The sequence below is a fragment of the Physeter macrocephalus genome, chromosome 5, assembly GCF_002837175.3.
Source record: "Physeter macrocephalus isolate SW-GA chromosome 5, ASM283717v5, whole genome shotgun sequence".
Classification (NCBI taxonomy): domain Eukaryota; kingdom Metazoa; phylum Chordata; class Mammalia; order Artiodactyla; family Physeteridae; genus Physeter; species Physeter macrocephalus.
Window position 1 is genome coordinate 33835355 of NC_041218.1, and position 25541 is coordinate 33860895.

General features: G+C 38.7%; 1 protein-coding gene across 1 annotated transcript in view; it reads right to left on the minus strand.

Moving 5' to 3' along the window:
• Positions 1 to 25541, minus strand: part of MET (MET proto-oncogene, receptor tyrosine kinase) — a 135736-nt gene that overhangs the window by 12168 nt on the left and 98027 nt on the right. The window contains exons 13-19 of the mRNA XM_007116502.4: positions 18769 to 18915; positions 16868 to 17024; positions 16530 to 16670; positions 13250 to 13480; positions 11246 to 11326; positions 3767 to 3948; positions 685 to 794 (exon numbers count right to left, since the gene is read on the minus strand). Of these exons, the coding sequence (XP_007116564.1) occupies positions 685 to 794; positions 3767 to 3948; positions 11246 to 11326; positions 13250 to 13480; positions 16530 to 16670; positions 16868 to 17024; positions 18769 to 18915 (1049 nt within the window). The remainder of the gene's footprint in view (positions 1 to 684; positions 795 to 3766; positions 3949 to 11245; positions 11327 to 13249; positions 13481 to 16529; positions 16671 to 16867; positions 17025 to 18768; positions 18916 to 25541) is intronic.

Sequence of the window (25541 nt, forward strand, 5' to 3'; positions counted from 1 at the left end):
AAACAGCAAGGTTCAACAAAAATCAATTTCTTCTATCTGAGGCTATGTATCTTTTGTTTAAGCTGGCTTTTATGTTGTTACATTGACCAAAACCAAGGTAGGAAATTAATAGCACAGTTCTTTCATTCATACATACCATGAGCCATGAATCAGTGCCATGTAAGGGAAAGCACAAATCAACAAGCTGTTGACTGTTGTATTATACAGCCCAGGCAGCCAGACACAAATAAAGTTCTTTGTATATTCATTCCCAAATACCATTTTTGGTAGGGTTTCTGCAGGCTGACTTCAAATCCACTCTTGGGAAGTTACAATATGTTGGTATTTGTGTTACCAGCCCTCTCCTTTTCACTGTAAAATGCTGAAGATCAAATTCTCCCTCCCAAACACTAATGCAGTGTGAAACCACAACACTGGGGGCTATGGGTGGGAAGGAAAAAGAAAAGCAAGAGCACACAACAGCTGTTTAAGACCCCCTCTGGAGAATTCCTTTTAAATTCTGTTTGATAAAGCCTGAAAGCCCCGCCTACATCCCCAGTGCTTACATATCGATTTAAAACTGTAACGGAAATAAAGGACTTTTGCATGAGAAGAGAAAACATCCTCTCTAGCCTTGAACAGTGGAAAACAGATTCCTCCTTGTCACTTAATTTGGACTGCAGGCACAGAGATTCTTATACTTACATACAGTTTCTTGCAGCCAAGTCTCTGTGGACAAACTTTTTGCTTGCAAGGTATTTCATGCCTTTGGCTACTTGAAGACCAAAGCCAATAAGATCTTTTACAGTGGGGTTCTGTAATCAAAGAGAATTGGAAATGCATAAACTAAGCATTTACTGTTCTAGCTATGATCTCAGAATTATGAAATGTTTATAAGAATGACCTTGTTTCAAATAATAACTTGTGCCCTGTTGATAACAGCAATAATTTATTAAGTATCTGTTATTTGCAAAGTACCATGCTAGATGTTTTTATAAACTTTGGCTAATCCTTATACACTCACGTCTGTGATATGGGCTCTATTTTCCAGATGGGGAACTGGAGGTGTGTTAAAATGTAGGTTTTATTATTATTTAGGTATGGTAAGGCCAGCAGATGGGAACAATTGCCAGCGAAAAGGCTGTTACTCACAACTCCCAAGGGGAGGAGGCATGCCACGTCATACAAGGCCACTCAGGGAAGTACCAGGGTTGGTTAAGGAGGCAGAGAGGGAGCAAGGGGAAAACATAAGCAAGAGTCTGTATTGTGGTTTCTGTGGGAAGGAATGGGTGAAGCAGAGGAAGCAGGCTTAGAATTGGCTGGTTTGAATAACTTCAGTGGGCGCTGGGGTATAGGGACTGTCCCTAGTAGTCTGGTACCTGGTCTTGAAGTGATTAGGGCAGGTGGATAGTGTCCCAGAGTGTGAGAGCACTTTAAAGGAGGTGGCTGGGGTATGGGCTCTGGAGTGGTTGGTTTGGTGATGAAAGGCATGCTCTTTGAAGGTGAGTTGTTTAATACCACTGGGAATTTGCTAGTCCTGGGAGGGGCAGTCTCTCCAGGGTCAGCATGTCCCCACAAGTCAGAGCATCAAAAATACATGGTTAATACAGGAAGTTCCCAGAAAAATAAATCACCCCAAACCACTCAGATGCTAAGTTGTGGAGTTAGGGTTTTAACCTAAATCTGTTAGACTCCAAAGCCCACACTGTAGTGAAATCAATCACATCAGAAGCCCTCCTACTGGTACTGAAGCACCAGTGGCTTGGACCCACACAGAGAACAGGAAATCTCATTCTCTATAAGCTCAACACACAAAATTGTATGGACAGGGTAATGCCTTTAGTACCTATGAGAAATGTATCTGAAATCACATAGATGTCACTGTGGCTGATAGCCCTACTGGTGCCTGGCCATCAGGAACAGGGTATCTCTTCTTCAGCAGCCACTGTGGAGTTTGTGAACTTAAGAGGCAGACAGTGCGGACTCTGAAAGGAGGGTTACAGCCTTCCTTAATGCATACAGCATGTGGAGAGGCCATTTCGTGTGTTTTAGGCGTCTCTAAGACATATCTGTTAGTGGTTGTAATAAGTATAGACTCCTTGGACTATAAAAGGCCATGGTACTGTATAGTAGGAAATCTCTATCATGCTTTAACCCTGGGGGAATAATACCTGGAGAAGGTGGCATATCCAACCAGATGAACTCATCAGGGTAATGGCAAGAGTTAGAGTGGAAAAGTGGGTATGGTAAGGCCAAAGCTTTGTGCTTTGTAAGGTAAATTCATCTTATTTGCAAAAATTCACTGCCAGGGAATATTTTATTCTTTTGACTGAATGCAAAATATTTCTTTACTGTCCTAGAGCTTATTTCCTCCGAGAACCTGACCCCATGTTTATGAAGCTGTTGATCAATAGTAAAGCTACTCCATAACTCCCAAAGAGGCCTGATCACAGGAGCCAAGAAGCAGCCAGGGGCCATCTGTGACTTCAGTTCTGGAGACTCCTTCTTCCTTCCCTGGTCCTGTTCTGGCCATTGATTGCTCAGCCTTTAGGAACTAGCATAAACGTCACTTAGAAAACCCTCATTTGCAAGCATCTAAGAACCTCTTTTGTAACCCTGAGCTCATTCATTCAACAAATATCTCCTGAGAGTCTATGTGCCGAACACTATTTTAGGTGTTACTGCTATAGCAGTGAACAAAATACACAAAATTAGCTACCCTCATGTGCTTGAATTCTAATGGGATGTGTGTGTGTGTGTGTGTGTGTGTGTGTGTGTGTGTATACATATATTATTTATTTATTGCCTAGTAGAGCACTGTTCAATAGAAATATAACACAAGCCACATATGTAATTAAAATTTTTCTAATAGTCACATTAAAAAATTAAAAAGAAACAAGCAAAATTAATTTTCACAACGTTTTTCAACCCAGCACATCTAAAATATCATTTCAACATGTAACCAGTATAAACAATTATTGATGAGATATTTTACTTTCTTTTTTTATACTAAATATTCAAAACCTGGGATGTATTCTATACTTACAGCACATCTCAATTTGGACTAGCCACATTCACGTGTGGCTTGTGGCCACAGTATTGGATAACTCAGGCTTAGTGTATGATATGAGGGTAAGTGTGATGAAGAAAAACAAAGCAGGGGAGAGGAGCAAGAAAGAAGGCATGAGGGTGTGGTGGTCAGCTGCAACTTCAGACAGGTCAGGGAAGCTTCATTTTGAAGATGACATTACGGCAAAAAGCTGAAGTTGATGACTGAGATATGTGGATATTTTGGGGAAGAGTAGTCCAGGCAGAGAGAATAGCAAGTGCAAAGGTCCTGAGGTAGAAGAGTGGGTGGCAAGTTTGAAAAATAGTAAGAGACCCATTTATAATTAATTTTCAATGTATTTCTTCCTTCTAAGGTTAAAACTCCTTGAAAGCTGAGGCTCTTTCTGGCTCTACGTCTCCTGTGTGGTGCTTTTTCTGGCATATAGTAGGTACTCAAAGATGAGTACCTATCCAGCAGATGGTACAGCAAGGATATTGCAGTGCAGGTAAGAATCACTGCCCCCAGGAGACCCTTCTAAGTATCACTATCTTCCTACTAGGATAGAGGATTTTGAGGAACCAGCGAATTGAATTGGCCTCTGTCCGTTTGAATGGTGCTAACATTTTATATGTGCTTCTTTGGCTAAAAGCTTTTAAAAAGGTTCAAAACAGGCACATTTTGGAAGGCTCGCTGGCTTACAGCTAGTTCATGAGTTAGTAAGTTTGGTAATATACTTACGTGAGTCTCATTTCTAATGAAATTTCGAAGATCCCCATGTTTCATGTATGGTAGGACCACCAGTGGAGACCCCTCACTTCGAAGGCAGATTCCCAAGAGCGAGAGAACATTGGGATGACTAAAATCTTTCATGATGATTCCCTCGGTCAGAAATTGGGAAACTTCTCCTATGTCAGTGATTCCTGAGAAAGCCAGCAGTGGAGACATTAACTTCATTACAGGGACAATGATTACTTTGTCAAGTTCAGAGAGGGAGAGCAATGGAATGTAAAACCATTGGGCTACATCTTGCCCTGATGCCTTATCATCAGAGTGTTTCTTTACAATACTTCTGAGTGAATGATGTCACCTGTGCTGCACTTTTTTTTTTTTTAATTTTATTTTTGGCTGCGTTGGGTCTTCATTGATGCGTGCGGGCTTTCTCTAGTTTTGGCAAGGAGGGGCTGCTCTTCATTGCGGTGCGCAGCCTTCTCATTGTGGTGACTTCGCTTGTTGTGGAGCATGGGCTCTAGGTGTGCGGGCTTCAGTAGTTGTGGCATGTGGGCTCAGTAGTTGCGGCGCACGGGCTTAGTTGCTCCACGGCATGTGGGATCTTCCCGGACCAGGGCTCGAACCTGTGTCCCCTGCGTTGGCAGGTGGATTCTTAACCACTGCACTACCAGGGAAGTCCCTGTGCTACACCTTTAAGTCACCACCTGCACCCGTTTTTGTAAGAGTCTAGCAATCTGTTTGTCTCATGCAGAACCATAGTTTGTCTCTTACAGAAAAGGGAGAGGGAAGCAGGGCAGTCCATTTCTGTAGTGATTGTCTAGGGCAGGGGTTGGCAAACTTTTCTATAAAGGGCCAGATAGTAAATATTTTTGGCTTTGTAAGCCTTATGGTCTCTGTTGCAAATACTCAACTCTTGCCATTGCAGCGCAAAAGCAGCCACAGACAATAGTGGCTGAGTCTCAATAAACTTTATTTATGAAAACAGGCAGCAGGCCATAGTTTTCCAATCCCTGGAGTAGGAAGATTTGAAGACCAAACGTTGTCTATGGTATCTAAGTAGACTATTTTGTTATAATAGTTTTTAATCATTTCCAGATAGAGATCCCGAGGGCATGACAATAGTCAGCACTAATAAAGAGTTAACAACCTTTAATTTATTAATCTGATTAGTATCAGTGTCAGTGATGATATTCTTCTACAAATGCAATGCATTCCAAGACCGGGAAGTCCATCTGGACCAAACAGAGATCAGCACACACCAGGGACAGAGAAAGATTTCTTGGCATTAGGACTGTTCTGAGTACAACTGGCAGTGGTGCTCTTTAGTGAGGCAAACTTATTGACAATTATACTTAAGCCATCACAGTTTGTAGTTAGATTTCATGTAAACTGTCCCTTTAATTACCTTGTGGTTAGACTTTCAAAAAAATGAACCATACAGAACACTGCTCAGCGTGGAGATTTATGTTTAAAAAAGCTGAAATATTTCTGGCAATAATGTATCTTGTAAGAAAACCTTTCACGTGTGCATTGAAAGTTTATTAATTCCAATATAAATCTGTAATATATCTTGTTAACATTTTTTCAGGCTGCCTCAAACTATGAGCAGAAACTTAGAAATGGGAGTAGAAAAGGCAAGCACACTGACTTGACATGTGAGACCTGTCAGCAAAGGTGGAGCCAGGAAAGCTCTAGTATGAGGAGTACATTGGGTTGTACAAGATAGTAATTTATGCCATAATTATGGCTCTGGGTCATTAATAAAGTCTTAGTTTATGTCTGGAAGCATTCCGTGTTTCTTTTCTCTTTTTTTTAAGCAAAGTTTAATAACATGCATACACGGGAGAGACCCAGGAAAACTGAGTAATTCCAGCATTCCCTGCTTCTTAAAAAGAGTATGCATTCCATTTTAAAAAGATTTTCTCAATAGCAGATAATATTAAAAAAATATATGTCTAGCACTAAAAGAGGGTAAGTATCACTTGTTAAGGAAGTTCATTTATGTGGAATACCTCATTCACCAAAAATGTGGATAAACGAGATATTACCACATTTACAATTTTTCAATTTTCTCCGGGCATATTTTTTTCCTGTTTTCTTATTTCATTTTTTATCTTTTTGATGGAAGTCATGGTTAAAAAATAATTATAGTAATGTCTCTGGGTAAAATGAGTCATTATTACTGTATGGGCCAACATGCTTCCCATAGTTTCCATAAATATCACTTGCAAAACAAATATTATAAGCCAAACATATTTAAATGATACTTAGGCTCATCCAAGAACCTCATTTCTCCTTCATTCTTACTTATGAGGGCTCTGAGGGATAATTTCTGAGGAAATATTTCAATAAGAATTTTTAAAAATAAATTTATTTTTATATATATATATTTTTTAAATTTTTGGCTGCATTGGGTCTTCGTTGCTGTGTGTGGGCTTTCTCTAGTTGTGGCCAGTGGGGACTGCTCTTCATTGCAGTGTGCGGGCTTCTCATTGCGGTGGCTTCTCTTGTCGTGGAGCACGGCCTCTAGGCGCGTGGGCTTCAGTAGTTGTGGCTGCAGGCTCTAGAGCACAGGCTCAGTAGTTGTGGCTCGTGGGCTTAGTTGCTCCGCGGCATGTGGGATCTTCCCAGACCAGGGCTTGAACCCGTGTCCCCTGCACTGGCAGGCAGATTCTTAACCACTGCCCCACCAGAGAAGTCCCATCAATAAGAATTTAGATCAAACGAATTTTCAGGATTAGATCCATAATTCCAGCAGTTGCTGATTTTTCCACAAGGGAAAGTGTAAATCAACATTTTATTATGAACTATTTATTAGTTTGCAAACCACAAAAGTGTACTCCACTGTTAAATAAAATATAACTTACTATTCAAGGATTTCACAGCACAGTGAATTTTCTTATCATCATTGTCCAACAAAGTCCCATGATATACACACCCGAAATGTCCTACATGAAAGACGGAACTTGGTTAGTGCCACATTACTTTTAATTGTGCAATATTATTTATCAAGCTCTTCATGATCTTCATTTCTCTTTTTTTCCTACATGGAAAAAAAGTGCATTGTTTCTTATGCTTTTGATAAACGATACCACTATATGTGTGTGTTTGTGAAATATGTATATGTAATATATTTCACCCAAAGATACAAGAAATATGATTATTTAATACATGGTAAATATTTAGGTGATGTAACTGTTATTAAAGGTTAACATAATAAAATATTCAACCACAGTGGAACCACTGAAAACAGGAGTAACATCTGCCTTGTAAAAGAAACATTATTTTTAAGGATCAAATAACATCTTTTAAATATGAAAATGAAGTTTTACCCACATAAAGAAATACAATAAAAGAAGCTCCCTATATTCCAATAAACTGAAATGAAATAAAAATGTCACCATTAGAAATAAGATTAGCATTATAGAATAAGGATTTCCCCCTTTAGTCACCGGTTAGTATGTAATCCAGGTTGGCAGAAACTGAAAGGCAATCACCCAAATGAAGCAAATTCACTCTGAGTCATTTCATCTAGTTCTCTGGCTCTAGCCACATCACTTTCCCAATGGTAGCCTTTCATCCAGTGGCAGTAATTTTCCCCAGAGGTGCCAAATGTCTGATAGCTGTGTAAGTCATTAATTAAGCTGTCCAGCTGGCCAAGACCCCCTGAGTGCCTAGCATGTGAGTGTTGGGCATTAGTCTACTCTCTTGTAATGCAAAGATGACTAAATAAATGCTCTTGAGGGCTCACGTTCTACTGGGGAAAGCATATAAATAAATAATAGCTAATATTTATAGAATCATTCATGATTATTACTTTATAAGAGAGATAATTACCATTTTTAGCACCTTTCATGATAAAATACTAGTTTTACAATATGTAGAATTAGAACATAATTAGTGAAGCCACACACTCTAAAACTGGTACAATTACTAGGATTTATAGGCTCGTAAAATAACTATATATTACTCTGATGTGAAACACGTTTGTTAACAGTGAAGCTGCTATTTCGGAAGGGGAGCATGCTAAGGATTAAAATCTGGAGTATGTGATAGAGGAATGTGTTGATGCTTTCACAGGAAAATGGGAAGGCCTCGTGAACACAAAAGGCAAGTTGTCCCATCAGCTTCTTCTGCATCATGCTGGCTGATGTCTCTGCTACCTCTTGCAACGCATAGTGAATAAAGAGGGATCAGAGGCCATTCAGTATTAAAGGTAAAAGCTTTTTAGAAAAAAAGGGAAGAGTGGAGTTCTTTTCCTGGCTTCCGGTTGGTTTCTTTTCCTGCTCAATATTTCCTCAAATACTGTATACGCTAGCTGTTATTGCTGCTCTGGCTGGCTTATTACAAATATTCATTCCTCTTTGTATAAAGAAATTGGAGTGCATTGTAGAGATGATGTATGTTGCTTCAGAGCAAGGGCAGGCTATAAATTCCCTGTCTTCTGATGCTGTCCAGCAGTATACAAACTGCTATAAACCAGGACTTCATAGAGTTAGTCACTATTCTCAGGGTAGAGAAAGACTGGAAGGAGATAGGAGTAAAAATATTGGAACTTAACAGAATGATTTTTAGAAGGAAGTAAAAGGCACGTTTCAAGAAATTACAGTTGTCATTATGAAAAAGGCGAGGAAGGAATGATTTATTTCTAATATGTTTGGGAGATTATCAAGTAGTCTCCATGCACAGGGGCAAATCCCCATGGATGTGATTTGCAGGGCTGTATGTCTGCAGAACAGAAATCAAGTGCACTTGTTATCACTGCTCTGTCAGTTGCTTTCACCATTGTCTAATTCCTAATCTGCAAAGGCAGAAGATAAAATGCTTACTGGAAAATCGTGTTTAACAAAAAGCTGAGTGGAAATACTTACCTCTTCCTATGACTTCATTGAAATGCACAATCAGGCTGCTTGGCCCAATCACTACGTGCTGAACTGCCTGGACCAGCTCTGGATTTAGAGCACTGAGGTCAATGTGACCTGTGCTGCACTTTTTTTTTTTTTAATTTTATTTTTGGCTGCGTTGGGTCTTCATTGATGCGTGCGGGCTTTCTCTAGTTTTGGCAAGGAGGGGCTGCTCTTCATTGCGGTGCGCAGCCTTCTCATTGTGGTGACTTCGCTTGTTGTGGAGCATGGGCTCTAGGTGTGCGGGCTTCAGTAGTTGTGGCATGTGGGCTCAGTAGTTGCGGCGCACGGGCTTAGTTGCTCCACGGCATGTGGGATCTTCCCGGACCAGGGCTCGAACCTGTGTCCCCTGCGTTGGCAGGTGGATTCTTAACCACTGCACTACCAGGGAAGTCCCTGTGCTACACCTTTAAGTCACCACCTGCACCCGTTTTTGTAAGAGTCTAGCAATCTGTTTGTCTCATGCAGAACCATAGTTTGTCTCTTACAGAAAAGGGAGAGGGAAGCAGGGCAGTCCATTTCTGTAGTGATTGTCTAGGGCAGGGGTTGGCAAACTTTTCTATAAAGGGCCAGATAGTAAATATTTTTGGCTTTGTAAGCCTTATGGTCTCTGTTGCAAATACTCAACTCTTGCCATTGCAGCGCAAAAGCAGCCACAGACAATAGTGGCTGAGTCTCAATAAACTTTATTTATGAAAACAGGCAGCAGGCCATAGTTTTCCAATCCCTGGAGTAGGAAGATTTGAAGACCAAACGTTGTCTATGGTATCTAAGTAGACTATTTTGTTATAATAGTTTTTAATCATTTCCAGATAGAGATCCCGAGGGCATGACAATAGTCAGCACTAATAAAGAGTTAACAACCTTTAATTTATTAATCTGATTAGTATCAGTGTCAGTGATGATATTCTTCTACAAATGCAATGCATTCCAAGACCGGGAAGTCCATCTGGACCAAACAGAGATCAGCACACACCAGGGACAGAGAAAGATTTCTTGGCATTAGGACTGTTCTGAGTACAACTGGCAGTGGTGCTCTTTAGTGAGGCAAACTTATTGACAATTATACTTAAGCCATCACAGTTTGTAGTTAGATTTCATGTAAACTGTCCCTTTAATTACCTTGTGGTTAGACTTTCAAAAAAATGAACCATACAGAACACTGCTCAGCGTGGAGATTTATGTTTAAAAAAGCTGAAATATTTCTGGCAATAATGTATCTTGTAAGAAAACCTTTCACGTGTGCATTGAAAGTTTATTAATTCCAATATAAATCTGTAATATATCTTGTTAACATTTTTTCAGGCTGCCTCAAACTATGAGCAGAAACTTAGAAATGGGAGTAGAAAAGGCAAGCACACTGACTTGACATGTGAGACCTGTCAGCAAAGGTGGAGCCAGGAAAGCTCTAGTATGAGGAGTACATTGGGTTGTACAAGATAGTAATTTATGCCATAATTATGGCTCTGGGTCATTAATAAAGTCTTAGTTTATGTCTGGAAGCATTCCGTGTTTCTTTTCTCTTTTTTTTAAGCAAAGTTTAATAACATGCATACACGGGAGAGACCCAGGAAAACTGAGTAATTCCAGCATTCCCTGCTTCTTAAAAAGAGTATGCATTCCATTTTAAAAAGATTTTCTCAATAGCAGATAATATTAAAAAAATATATGTCTAGCACTAAAAGAGGGTAAGTATCACTTGTTAAGGAAGTTCATTTATGTGGAATACCTCATTCACCAAAAATGTGGATAAACGAGATATTACCACATTTACAATTTTTCAATTTTCTCCGGGCATATTTTTTTCCTGTTTTCTTATTTCATTTTTTATCTTTTTGATGGAAGTCATGGTTAAAAAATAATTATAGTAATGTCTCTGGGTAAAATGAGTCATTATTACTGTATGGGCCAACATGCTTCCCATAGTTTCCATAAATATCACTTGCAAAACAAATATTATAAGCCAAACATATTTAAATGATACTTAGGCTCATCCAAGAACCTCATTTCTCCTTCATTCTTACTTATGAGGGCTCTGAGGGATAATTTCTGAGGAAATATTTCAATAAGAATTTTTAAAAATAAATTTATTTTTATATATATATATTTTTTAAATTTTTGGCTGCATTGGGTCTTCGTTGCTGTGTGTGGGCTTTCTCTAGTTGTGGCCAGTGGGGACTGCTCTTCATTGCAGTGTGCGGGCTTCTCATTGCGGTGGCTTCTCTTGTCGTGGAGCACGGCCTCTAGGCGCGTGGGCTTCAGTAGTTGTGGCTGCAGGCTCTAGAGCACAGGCTCAGTAGTTGTGGCTCGTGGGCTTAGTTGCTCCGCGGCATGTGGGATCTTCCCAGACCAGGGCTTGAACCCGTGTCCCCTGCACTGGCAGGCAGATTCTTAACCACTGCCCCACCAGAGAAGTCCCATCAATAAGAATTTAGATCAAACGAATTTTCAGGATTAGATCCATAATTCCAGCAGTTGCTGATTTTTCCACAAGGGAAAGTGTAAATCAACATTTTATTATGAACTATTTATTAGTTTGCAAACCACAAAAGTGTACTCCACTGTTAAATAAAATATAACTTACTATTCAAGGATTTCACAGCACAGTGAATTTTCTTATCATCATTGTCCAACAAAGTCCCATGATATACACACCCGAAATGTCCTACATGAAAGACGGAACTTGGTTAGTGCCACATTACTTTTAATTGTGCAATATTATTTATCAAGCTCTTCATGATCTTCATTTCTCTTTTTTTCCTACATGGAAAAAAAGTGCATTGTTTCTTATGCTTTTGATAAACGATACCACTATATGTGTGTGTTTGTGAAATATGTATATGTAATATATTTCACCCAAAGATACAAGAAATATGATTATTTAATACATGGTAAATATTTAGGTGATGTAACTGTTATTAAAGGTTAACATAATAAAATATTCAACCACAGTGGAACCACTGAAAACAGGAGTAACATCTGCCTTGTAAAAGAAACATTATTTTTAAGGATCAAATAACATCTTTTAAATATGAAAATGAAGTTTTACCCACATAAAGAAATACAATAAAAGAAGCTCCCTATATTCCAATAAACTGAAATGAAATAAAAATGTCACCATTAGAAATAAGATTAGCATTATAGAATAAGGATTTCCCCCTTTAGTCACCGGTTAGTATGTAATCCAGGTTGGCAGAAACTGAAAGGCAATCACCCAAATGAAGCAAATTCACTCTGAGTCATTTCATCTAGTTCTCTGGCTCTAGCCACATCACTTTCCCAATGGTAGCCTTTCATCCAGTGGCAGTAATTTTCCCCAGAGGTGCCAAATGTCTGATAGCTGTGTAAGTCATTAATTAAGCTGTCCAGCTGGCCAAGACCCCCTGAGTGCCTAGCATGTGAGTGTTGGGCATTAGTCTACTCTCTTGTAATGCAAAGATGACTAAATAAATGCTCTTGAGGGCTCACGTTCTACTGGGGAAAGCATATAAATAAATAATAGCTAATATTTATAGAATCATTCATGATTATTACTTTATAAGAGAGATAATTACCATTTTTAGCACCTTTCATGATAAAATACTAGTTTTACAATATGTAGAATTAGAACATAATTAGTGAAGCCACACACTCTAAAACTGGTACAATTACTAGGATTTATAGGCTCGTAAAATAACTATATATTACTCTGATGTGAAACACGTTTGTTAACAGTGAAGCTGCTATTTCGGAAGGGGAGCATGCTAAGGATTAAAATCTGGAGTATGTGATAGAGGAATGTGTTGATGCTTTCACAGGAAAATGGGAAGGCCTCGTGAACACAAAAGGCAAGTTGTCCCATCAGCTTCTTCTGCATCATGCTGGCTGATGTCTCTGCTACCTCTTGCAACGCATAGTGAATAAAGAGGGATCAGAGGCCATTCAGTATTAAAGGTAAAAGCTTTTTAGAAAAAAAGGGAAGAGTGGAGTTCTTTTCCTGGCTTCCGGTTGGTTTCTTTTCCTGCTCAATATTTCCTCAAATACTGTATACGCTAGCTGTTATTGCTGCTCTGGCTGGCTTATTACAAATATTCATTCCTCTTTGTATAAAGAAATTGGAGTGCATTGTAGAGATGATGTATGTTGCTTCAGAGCAAGGGCAGGCTATAAATTCCCTGTCTTCTGATGCTGTCCAGCAGTATACAAACTGCTATAAACCAGGACTTCATAGAGTTAGTCACTATTCTCAGGGTAGAGAAAGACTGGAAGGAGATAGGAGTAAAAATATTGGAACTTAACAGAATGATTTTTAGAAGGAAGTAAAAGGCACGTTTCAAGAAATTACAGTTGTCATTATGAAAAAGGCGAGGAAGGAATGATTTATTTCTAATATGTTTGGGAGATTATCAAGTAGTCTCCATGCACAGGGGCAAATCCCCATGGATGTGATTTGCAGGGCTGTATGTCTGCAGAACAGAAATCAAGTGCACTTGTTATCACTGCTCTGTCAGTTGCTTTCACCATTGTCTAATTCCTAATCTGCAAAGGCAGAAGATAAAATGCTTACTGGAAAATCGTGTTTAACAAAAAGCTGAGTGGAAATACTTACCTCTTCCTATGACTTCATTGAAATGCACAATCAGGCTGCTTGGCCCAATCACTACGTGCTGAACTGCCTGGACCAGCTCTGGATTTAGAGCACTGAGGTCAATGTGGACAGTATTTTGCAGTAATGGACTGGATATATCAGAGTCCCCACTAGTTAGGATGGGGGATAGGTCTGTCAGAGGATACTGCACTTGTCTGCATGACCCATTCTGAGATGAGTTAGGAAACTGGTCTGCAAGATAAAGCAAAATTATTAGAAACAACAGTGAAACCTCACTTAGTGGGGACTGCAACAGGGGCAGCAAATTGAATTAATAACAAAACCAAATTTTAAATTTAAATTTAAAGAAATGATGGTTGTATCATTGAATGAGGCTAGGAAAAACCTTTACAAAGAAATTGGTTTAATAAAATGATAAATTGGGAAAAGATACAGGTATGCGTGTGTGTGTGTTTAAAAAAAATTAATGATTTTCTTGTAAGTATATTAAGTGGTAACTTTGAAAGCTTGTTTTCCCTCTTCATTTCCTTAGACATTTCTCTTTTTATGTATAGCAAAAAGCCAAGTTTGAGATTTGTTTTTTAATATACTATATTCTTAAGAATGCAAAGAAGCAAAAGTAGTCAAGCAACTGCCTGGCTCCCACAAAAATCCAACTCAACTATAAGAAAATGAAAAAAGAGGCCTTTTGAGAGACTAGTGTTTATTAATGGAATGAATTAGTATTGCTCAAAACCTATGTGGATTCCTGGTCAATGAAAAGTATGTAAAGTGAAATATTATATATCTATATCTCTCTATATAAATATATACACATACACACAAATGACTAGAAATATGCAATGGCTAAAATTTCAGAACTGAAAGCTTTTCACATTCGTGGTAAGTTCTCCATACTGTGGTGGTGGCAGCAGATCTAGTGTTATCACTCTTTAGAGAAAGCAGATTAGAATTGGGTTAGTGTGCCATTCTCATTGCTTAGTTGAGGACACTTGGAAAGGGATCAGATCAGCATTCCTTGTAAGCTGATCTTTATAACCAAAACTGTAAGAGCCTCAAGCAAGGTTCCCTTTTTCTAGGTTACACTTTTCCATTTCAGGGGTAGGGAATTATGGGGCTGAGAATACATTTCTTAATGCCAGATAAGGCAAAAAAGCCACCAGTTGCTTCGCCCTTTCCAATGGGAATGCATACATGTCAAGGAGAGGGCATTATACTGGCAGCAACTGACTTGAAGACAAACTAGGCTGGGTATTGAAATGTATTAGTATATAACACAGGGAGAGGGGAGAGGTTTATGAGGGGGTCCCAATTAGCACCAAAAGAAAATATTGTTTGTTTGCAAAGGAGCAGGAAAATCAGAACTTAAGAGAGGGTCATTAAAAAGAAAGTTGATCGTATCCTAACTATTCCTAAGCCCACTTAAACATGTTTAGTATCTGCCACATTGGAAGTTTGGTTAATACATCAATTTGGCCAGAGCAGTAAATTTCAACAGTGGTTCCAGAAAAGCTTTGGGACCACCTGTAGTTATAGTAATCACTAGCTGGAAATGAGACAGATGCAACCTTAAAAGAAGGATGTAGAACATCAGGGGAGTGCTTGAGATGTTGGATGGGTGAGGGAAGGAAGGAGCCTAGCTGGGTGTCTGTTCCTTTAATTCCAGAGTCAGGGTTTCCAAACCTTTCCTAGGGGATGGAAATGCAGATGAACCTCTCTAAACTCAGTTCCTTTGCCTTCACTTCTCAAACCTTTGCACCTAGAGATCAGGGTTCTAAATTTTCAGAGGTGCAGAGATTAAGGGAAATCCTTGATGAGGCACAGGAAAAAATCCTCTGGCATAGAAATTGTACTGACCTTTGGGCTAAGTTCAAACATGCACACAAACCAATTTAAACCATCAGTGCGTGATTCTGGTCTGACACACGGAAAATTCTAGGTCTGCATGAAAGACTGATAAGGATGCTGTCCCCACCGCACACAGAGAGAGAAGCTCTGTAGGTGCCTCTTTATTAGGTGCTTGCTGTGCATTTCCTCATTCTTCCCTCTGGATAACTTTCTTTTGCCTATTTTATTTTTCCATGTCTCCAAGGAGTAGGTTCAATGTAGGAAAGAGGATGAAACTCAAGTTTCTTAGCAATGATGACAGAGGTCTTGTGAGTAATGAGGTTGAAGGAAGATTAAATATGCTTCTTTAAAAAAATTACTTGTGAATTTTAAAGATCTCAAATTAGAGCCATTAAATGTGAATATAAAATAATAAACAGATATAAATTTCAAAACTATAAACTGGATTTGATTTGTCCATGTTGTTAAGGGCTTGGATTCTTAAAGGTAAAGGGAGTCATGTGGGAAAAGACAATATTAACAGTGTCTATAGAACATCTCTATAGAACTAACATAAACTTGAAAAAGTAAGAGGCAGTAAGTGTTGAAAAAGTTAAAATGTTAAGTGCCTCATTGCTCTTGTACTTGTTTTGATGAGCAACTTCTAAGTTTTGCAGTATCCTCAACTGTCTGTGACTCATTTTATTTATCCAGTGGTAAATATTCAACCAGGGAAATGCTTGTACTTGACTCACGTCCTGTAACTTCTAAAGATAATGGAGCAGATACAATACAGACATTTTGCTTTTACCAGGAGATTTTAAATAAAACAATGTGAAATGCTCTGGCTAATCTGACAATTATTAGGTCTAATGTTTTGCAAAACAGATGATGTTAACCCTCCCTTTTAAATAGCATAATTGAAGGTTTTTATTGGATAAGACTCAAAATATATTCGTCTTGGGATGCTGTGGTGTAAAAGGCTGAGTACTAACAGTTCATTGAGAATCCTTCAAAGGAGGGCTAAAAGTATAATTTAAATGTCTGAGGATCAACAGGTAAAAAAATGTAGCTGTACCAACTTCTATTTCAATAAATATAAGTTTCCTATCTTAACTCTTCCTGGGTTGTTAAAGAGAGCTTCACAATTTCTTAGCATTGCACTCAGATGATAAACACCTTATCTTTGCTCAAATGATTTTAAAATGAACCTTTTTGTGAGAACAGAGCTTAAAGACTTTAAAAATCTCATATAATATGTAAATGAGTTCATTTAAAAATAAGAGCCGTGTAACTCTGTGTCAAATTAAATACTTCTTTGGCCAAAGGAGAGGTGAATACTTCTTTTATATTTTTATAAAAATATAAAGGCAAAACCAAAAATAAACAACAATGCCACAACCCACTGAGGTATATGTAGGGGTATTTCTCAGAACAATAAACTGAAGTATACCTTCTGGAAAAGTAGCTCGGTAGTCTACAGATTCATTTGAAACCATTTCTGTAGTTGGGCTTACACTTCGGGCACTTACAAGCCTATCCAAATGAGGAGTGTGTACTCTTGCATCATAGCGAACTAATTCACTCCCCAGATCTTAAAACAGAAAGAGAGAAAGAGCTCGTTAAAGACTTGGCTATCATGGTTCCCAGCAGACTTTGACCCAGTGACCAGAATTCATGGGTTTTATGGATTGCATAAGACCGCACACATGAATCTATGACAATTTTAAACTGTAACGACTGTATTCTTAAGGCAACTCCTTTAAAACAAACAATAACCAAAAAATGCACCTTTAATTTGCTTTCTCTTTTTCAGCCACAGGAAAAGCCCAAGTAATAATAAGAGTATTATTGATATTGAGACAACACCAACAATCAGTCCTGTGAAATTCTGATCTGGTTGAACTATCACTTTTCCAAGGACGGTTGAAGAAATTGCTTGCTTCCACTAAAAATGACAAATAAAAGTCAGAGTTTAGCCATGATAGATACAAAATACACTACACAGTTGAATCACTGTCTCCCTGGGCTCAAAATACTACCTGGTAATTACCGTTCTAGAAGTAGCATAATTGCCTTCAGAGTATTAAGACATTCCTCAATTCTGGTTCAGTGTTCATATAATTAGGGGCTACTAATCACTTAAGTACTTACATTATGCACTAAGCTGTTTGTACTTATAACTAGGTATTAGGTGGTAAAAAGATAAAAATTAGTCTCTGACCTTGAGGAACTGAAGTATGAAAGGGAGACAAATACAAAAATAAATGATTATAGTACACTATGATATGTACTGTAGAAGTATGAGCATATAGTAAGAAAAAGAGACAACAGGACATTAATTCTGTCCTGGAGGGTAGGGTAGAGGGCACAGGAGACTCCCCATAAGTAGTAATCATATTATTATTATGATGGGATAATAAAGTCTCAGAATATTTTTATTTCAGTTTTGATACATAGAAGAAGTCTTTGATGTTTCTTCCAGCTCTAACATGGTATGATTTTTAGGATTTCTGGTGCTTTTAATTCCAAACTCTGATCTCATGATTCAGCCTTCTTTGATTTTTTTTCATACATTCCCATTTCATAACTTTTTGGAAAACTTCAGGAACGCTTTAAAAATCACACATTCTTGGATAAACAAAATGTGGTATACCTATACAGTGGAATATTATCCAGCCTTATGTGGTGTATCTATACAGTGGAATATTATCCAGCCTTAAAAAGGAATGAAGTTCTGACACGTGCTACAAAATGGATCAACCTTGAAAACTTGCTAAGTAGAATAAGCCAGAGACAAAAGGACAAATATTATATATGATTTCACTTATACGAAATTTCTAGAGTAGGCAAATTCATAAAGACAGAAAGTAGGTTAGAGGTTACCAGGGGCTGGGGAAGAGGAGGGATTGTGACACTACTATTGAATGGTTCCAGAGATTCTGTTTAGGGTGATGAAAAAGTTTTGGAATTCGATAGTGGTGACGGTTGCACAACACTGTGAATGTAATTAATGCCACTGAACTGTACACTAAAAAATGATTAAAATGGCAAATTTTTTATGTATTTTACCATAATTAAAAAAATTAATAATGTAATATACCTAAAAACATTGAACTGTATACTTTAAATGTATAAACTGTATGGTATGTGAATTAATCTCAATAAAGCTGTTAAAAAAAAAAGAATGAAAAAAAAAATCACTCACTCTGGTTCCCAGTTATCTGATTTAGCTATTTACATGAAAAAAGTTACTGTAAAATAGTTTAATTCTTATTTTACTTCATCCAGTGCATACATATTCTTTTACTTATGGGTCTCTGCATTTGAGATCACCGTAGCGGGCAGTAGTGTGTTGGCTTTGGCCTCCTGGAGTGGTGAGAGGTGGGGAAAGGGCCCTATTGAATGTGTCCTTATCCCTCCTGAGAATTACAGAAAATTTCGGCAAGAACGTGGCATGATGGAGAGGAGCGTGGCCAGCAAGGCCTTTTGAGATCTACCCGTTGATGCTTGGGAAGGAGACAGTGCAACAAAAACCTCACTATTTCTAAAATAACAACTAAGAACCAAGGCTGAGCTGATAAGCTAAAGCCCCCAGACAAATGAGCTTTAATGATTTATTTCAAGCCTGCAAGTGACATAATTACGCTGGCATCTTTATTTACATCATGAGAGGAAAGCAGGAATCCCACCTCTATATTTAGTTCGCTGTTCAATTTCAGCAGGTCATTGGGGACCGTACATAAAACGGCTTCAGAATGTGACTGTATATTCTCACAGCTCTTATTTCCAACTTTTAACACTTCACCTTTAACTGCTTCAGGGTCAATATCGTTTCCCTGTAAGAAAAAAAGAAAAAGGAGCTTGTTAACATTTCACAGTTTTGCAGGAATGCAAACAGTTGTGAAGGAATATAAATATACTGCAAACACAGGCCATGTTGTTTACCAAGGCACATGATTTTCTGACACTCATTTTGATGGGGATTTGGATGGTTGAAAGACAGCATGACCATTTCAGGGTACTAATTAGTCAGGAATCATAGCATCTAGCTTTTCCATCAAATTGTATTTTAGAGAAAAGGACAGAGATTCTTGGTTCACACCCTTATGTCCAATGATGTCTTATTCATAATCACCTTATTAATGTTTTCAGGGGGTAGTGATGGTTGGCAAAAGGGAAACAATTTGGAGATTCGGTTGTTGAGCTGCCTGATGCAGGAATACTCAGCTTTGGCTTTAGTTTTAGAATCACACTGAGGACTTTATATAAAATACTGATGCCTGGGTCTCATCTCCAAAGATTTTGATGTAATGGATCTATGTCAATGTATTTCTTTTGTATTTGAGTTGGGCAGTTTCTTTTCATCCTTCTTGCATAGTTGAATCCTACACAAAAATGAATCCATTTTTAAAGAAATTCCTATAAGATGCCGTGTGACCCGTGTGATTTGAGAGCATGATTACATTATTTTGAACAATTATATAGTTACATGAGGGCTTTAAAAACATTGTTCAATTTGACATATTTAGTTAATTGAAGTCACCATTAGGCATTTAAAATATCACTGTTTTTTTGAAGAAACCAATAATTAGCCTTGGGAAAGAAGTGGTACAATTTCTCATATGAAGACTTAATGAGTATGGCTATTTATTTATTTATTATTTTAAAAATTTATTTATTTTATTTCTATTATTTATTTTTTGGCTGCGTTGGGTCTTCGTTGCTGCACATGGGCTATCTCTAGCTGCGGCGAGTGCAGCTACTCTTTGTTGCGGTGCGCGGGCTTCTCACTGCGGTGGCTTCTCTTGTTGCAGAGCATGGCCTCTAGGCGAACGGTCTTCAGTAGTTGTGGCTCGCGGGTTCTAGATCACAGGCTCCGCACTTGTGGCGCACGGGCTTAGTTGCTCCACGGCATGTGGGATCTTCCCGGACCAGGGCTTGAACCTGCGTCCCCTGCATTGGCAGGCGGATTCTTAGCCACTGCACCACCAGGGAAGTCCGAGTATGGTTATTTATTAAAAAGTCATTATTTTGAGGAGAGAGAGAGATATCAAAACATATTAGCATTTTTCTTAGGGACAAAGAGCAGCCAGTAACAACTACAGTACTGCTACTTTGTTTCCCACTTTGTTTAACATGACCTTTAATACTTGGCAAACTAGTTTTACATACATTGTCTCATATGGATCTCGATAGACTGCTAGGTCAAATATTATTCTCGGAAAAGAAGTTGGAAGAAAATATTTCTTTCTAACATGAATTTGGAGTTAAAAAAAATGGACATAGACAAACTCTATCCTTACGATATTTCTAGAGGCAGTATGTGTACTCCATTGAACCAGGTCAGCCCCACAGGGCAAGTCAACGTAGAAGCACATAAATCTAATAAGTCACCTTGGAGCTTCAAATGACAACTTGTTGGTTAGGACTGAGGAGGGCTAAGGCACTGGCTCACATACTGGAGGAAATTCAGGGAATGACAAAGGAAAGAGATTAAAGAGCTGGAGGGCTTGATTTATGAGGGAATGACTAAAACGTGTCTTGCTCGCTTAGATAATGATGAAGGCTGGGGGAAGGGATGAACATACTGCATTTACATTTCCAATACTCCTTCTTTTAGGCTCAGGGTTGCCTAGGATGTTGCATAAAAGCTTCTCTAAAACGAAAACAGGTCACAAAGCTGAACAATGAAACCTCTTTTCATTTGTGCCTACTAAGAAACGCATAATAATTAGTGACTTACATAAGAAATTAATATCAGCTTTATATGTATAGTGATTATTTTATTTTTTAAAAATTTATTTATTTTATTTATTTATTTTTGGCTGTGTTGGGTCTTCGCCGCTGTGTGCGGGCTTTCTCTAGTTGCAGCGAGCGGGGGCTCCTCTTGTGGAGCACAGGCTCTAGGCACGCGGCCTTTGGTAGTTGTGGCGCATGGGCTTAGTTGCTCTGTGTCGTGTGGGATCTTCTCGGTCCAGGGCTCGAACCCGTGTCCCCTGCCTTGGCAGGTGGATTCTTAACCACTGCACCACCAGGGAAGCCCTGTATAGTGATTATTTTAAAAGTTTACAATCCAAGATATCAAAAAACTGATACTGGAAGCCCACTACTATATAACAGGGGACCGAATCAGGAAAAAAAAAAAGGTATAGGCTGGTTTTTGTCATTTAAAATAAACATAGCTTTATCGAGCTATGGAAAAAAATGTTTATGTTTAGAAATTCTATTACGTACTTTTTATTATTTAATATTAGCTATTATTAAATAGTAGAACATATTTACAAAATTGGATTAGTTCTTCAGTCATTAAAACAGTAATACATAGGTTTTTAAATAAAGCAAAATAAAAGGAGCTTTCTGGTCTTTAATCTCCTACACCCATAGAGCAATTTAGAGTTATAATTATCTCATTTTATCCTGCAAAGACACTTCCCTGAGATAGGTATTATGGTCATTCCTGCTTTACACATTGAGAACTAAGGTTCAAGAAGGGACTTGGTCACGAAGCAAATCAATTCCATTTAATACAAAGCTACTTACCATCTACTACTGTGTGTTAGACAAAACTCTGGAATATAAAGATGAGTAAGAGTTTCTTCCTCTCACTGTAATGTTTAAATGAATATATTTCTAAAGTGAAAAACTGTTACTCCTCTGTCATATCAGGATGTCCCTTGTCCCTTTCCTCTGAACTCTGGCCAGGTATGACATGTTTCTATCTAGGACTCAGGCCTGGGAACTCATGTCTGAGCTGGTTACAGAGCAGAGCAGATAGGAGTGGAAGTGGGTATGATTTGAAAAATAGCATTATAACAGGCGGGGTCTTGCAAGTTTTCATGCCTCCAGGGGGCCACAATGTTGAGTCTGGGAAAGTCAGTTAAGGCCATGGAGGGGATGGTAGCAGGACTCAGTCAGGCCACGGTCCAGGGAGGCTGGTAATAGAAAGTTAGTGAGGTGGGGTGGTGGTGGAGGGACATTTACACTTTATCCAGAGGATATGAGCCCCCTCAGCTTGGGTACTAGGCCAAAGAACCATCACAGAAAGCTTCAAAACTAAGTCCACAGGACATTAACAGGCATTTGGGGAAAAAAGTTCCCAGGTCTTTTGAGAAAAGCTGGATGAACCAAAATTAAATTGGTTTCTTCACTGGCTACTTGGGGCACTGGGGTACCACAGGTGCTATGTGCCCTGGAATATGGGTTTTTTCCCCCACAGAATGCATATTAAAGTGTGTAGCACAGGGAGATACAGTTGACCCCTGAATAACGTGGGGGGTTAGGGGCACTGACCCCCATGCAGTTGAAAATCCACGTATAACTTCACAGTCAGCCCTCTGTCTCTGAGGTTCTGTAACCACAGATTCAACCAACCATGGATCACGTAGGACTACAGTATGTATTTATTGAAAAAAATCCACGTATAGTGGACAGTTCCGTGCAGTTCAAACCTGTGTTGTTCAAGGGTCAACTGTACTAGTTTATGAGCACCATCAATAAGAATAGGTCTTGACACTGGGCCAAATGACCTCTAAGAAAAGAGCCCTTCATTTCTACCCTGTCTGGAGACAGAACTGGCCTCACGGTGGTTGTGAATGGGTTTGGGCCTACAATTGCAGGTATCTTAGTCAGAAGTGGGAGAAAGACAAAACTCTAGCTGGCTCTGGGCAGCAGGTAGACTGAGTTAGCTCAGAACTACTCTCCCTTCTAGATCCTTCTGATGCCCAGACACTGACACAGGCCTCTAACTGAGCTCTCAACCTTTGATCTTATGCTCCTAGTATCGTAGCCTGAGTCCCTGTTCCCTGACTTAGATGATCTTCCTGCTGCTTTTCCTGTTTTAGCCAACTTCTCCAAACTGGACTTCTCTATTACCATGTATATCGATCTATACGCTCCAGAATAAGATGAAGCCCCAGGGCAGTGTCAGACAGTCCTAGTTCCAGCATTAAATACTGTGCTTCTCTGGTTTCCATAAAATATGATCATGAACAAAAAGTCATATAAGATAATTAGGAAAAAATTCAGGGTTTCTTTCAACAGAATTGACTTTTAGATATTTTTAAAGAGTTTAGAGCTATTTCACTTAAAGGACTGTATAGCTATCCACGTACCATATGATAGAAAATTTCTCTATTATGAAAGGTATTTTGGTATACATGAAATGAAAGTTAATATGAAAGCCTTTGTAATATAGTGGAAAGAAGACCAAATTTGGAATCAAGAAATTTGAGTGTGAGCCCTAGTTATGCTGTTTGCTCCCTAGATGACCCAAAACAAATTACCTAATCTTTCTAAACCTCTGTTTACTTATCTATAAATGGGGATGATCATCACTGACCTCCCAACCTCACAAGTCCACATGAGCCTCAAATGAAACAACATATGTCAAAGTACTGTGTTAACTAAAATTCCACACAAATGTGAGCTGTTGTTGACATGAACACCGTACCTTAATGTGTACTCCTAAAGAGATGTCTACTTCTTTTTTTTTTCCTATAAATTTGTTTATTTTTTATTTTTGGTGGCATTGGGTCTTCGCTGCTGTGCACAGGCTTTTCTCTAGTTGTGGTGAGAGGGGGCTACTCTTCGTTGTCCTGTGTGGGCTTCTTGCGGTGGCTTCTCTTGTTGTGGAGCATGGGCTCTAGGCGCAGGAGCTTCAGTAGTTGTGGCTCGCGGGCTCTAGAGCGCAGCCTCAGTAATTGTGGTGCACAGGCTTAATTGCTCCGTGGAATGTGGGATCTTCCCGGACCAGGGCTCAAACCCGTGTCCTCTGCATTGGCAGGCGGATTCTTAACCACTGCGCCACCAGGGAAGTCTCGAGATGTCTACTTCTGATGACCACTGTCCACAGCTGGTGTCTAAGCCTTGGATATAAACTACCTCCCACATTAATGGGGTTTCTGATTAGTCCTGAGGAATGACTGATCCCTGATCTCTATTATGTTCTCTTGATCCAAACTTGGCTGACCCTCTTGGCCATGGTATAATCATTACACCAACTATTGACTAAGCCAATTCTCACAACTAGGGCTGGAAACTATCACAGTCTCTTTTTAGCCAAGGAATTCTTGTATGCATGGCTGCTTGAGGAGCACGAACTCTTCCTGGCAACAAGAAGCAAATCTCACTCTAAACACAATTCTCTCCATAGTGCTTTCACTGATGGAACACAAACATACTTCACATTCATGTTTTGAATGGTAATTGAACAAGCACAACATGAAATAAAATGGCACCCTTTCTTTTGATAAAAAACAGTTCACTGCTTGTCCAGAAGAGGCTTTTTCTTTTCTTTTCTCTTGCTTTATGTTTCTTTGTTTCTGCCCTCAGAGAGGCAGAGGTTTTAATGTGATCAACTTTAGAAATTGATAAAGGGTTAAATTGCTGTCACACAAAGATTCTCTTATACTAGATTTCCTCTTACACATACGTAAAATGGAATATGGGAGAAGACTGAATCATGACACCAAAATAGTCCCCCCAAACTGTTCCTTTTTTCCCCAGATTGCCACTCTGTGACATGACAGGTGCTAGACCCTTGTTAGAGAAAAGAGTCATTCTGTATATAGGCAAGAAGAGAAAGTCTCTTGTGTCTGTTTCCAGAGGCCTCTTGGGCCAGGTTGGGAACAGCATTGAAAGGCTGAGGATGATGTCAAATCATACTTTTCTTGGTCTAACAATTTTGTAGGACATTGAATAATGGGTATGTAATTTACAAAAAAGGAGTTTTCTCCTCCATATAAGACTGCTTGAAAGGGTAGATAAAGAACCATTCTTCTCTAATCCTTCCATCATAGATACAGGAACAGAAAAATAGAGTTTATCTGGGTGTAAAAATATTTGCAAATAAACCTTTGTTTTCATCAAGAAAAACCAAATGGATTCTTTCAAATGGCAAGCACAGTAATTGTTGAAAGCAAAAGGTCACACTAGATTAATTTTATTGAAAAAAAAAAAGAAGTGATAAAAGCTCTTTCTCCCTTTCTAAAACTAATTAAAGAAGCAGATGAAAGAACTCTGCTATGGTAAACATGCTGTTGGTTGAAGCAGGCTTCCATTTAATTTTACGCTGGGCTTGCTTAATTATTGTACAAAACACAATTGTGAGGTTAGTAAACTTGTATGAGTACTAACGTGTGCATGGGTTTGGCTGTAGATAAAATCTTGTTGAAAAAGCAGAAAAATTTTAGTAGAAACATATTCTTACTTAGATGGAGATGGTCTTTGGGAATTTATATTACATCTAAACAAGGACTATCGTATTACTTTGTGTTTGTTCATATTTGCATTCAGGCTATCTTTCAGGGGGAAAATTCTGCATGCCTAAAACATCATGTTGAAGCATAAATATTTTGTTGTTTCTAGAGACTGGGGCTACAGATAATTAAAGTTTTGATCATTTTGCCTCTTTTATTACTATTTGAAGTAAAAGTGACTGAAGCATCATAAAAGAGTTGTATTC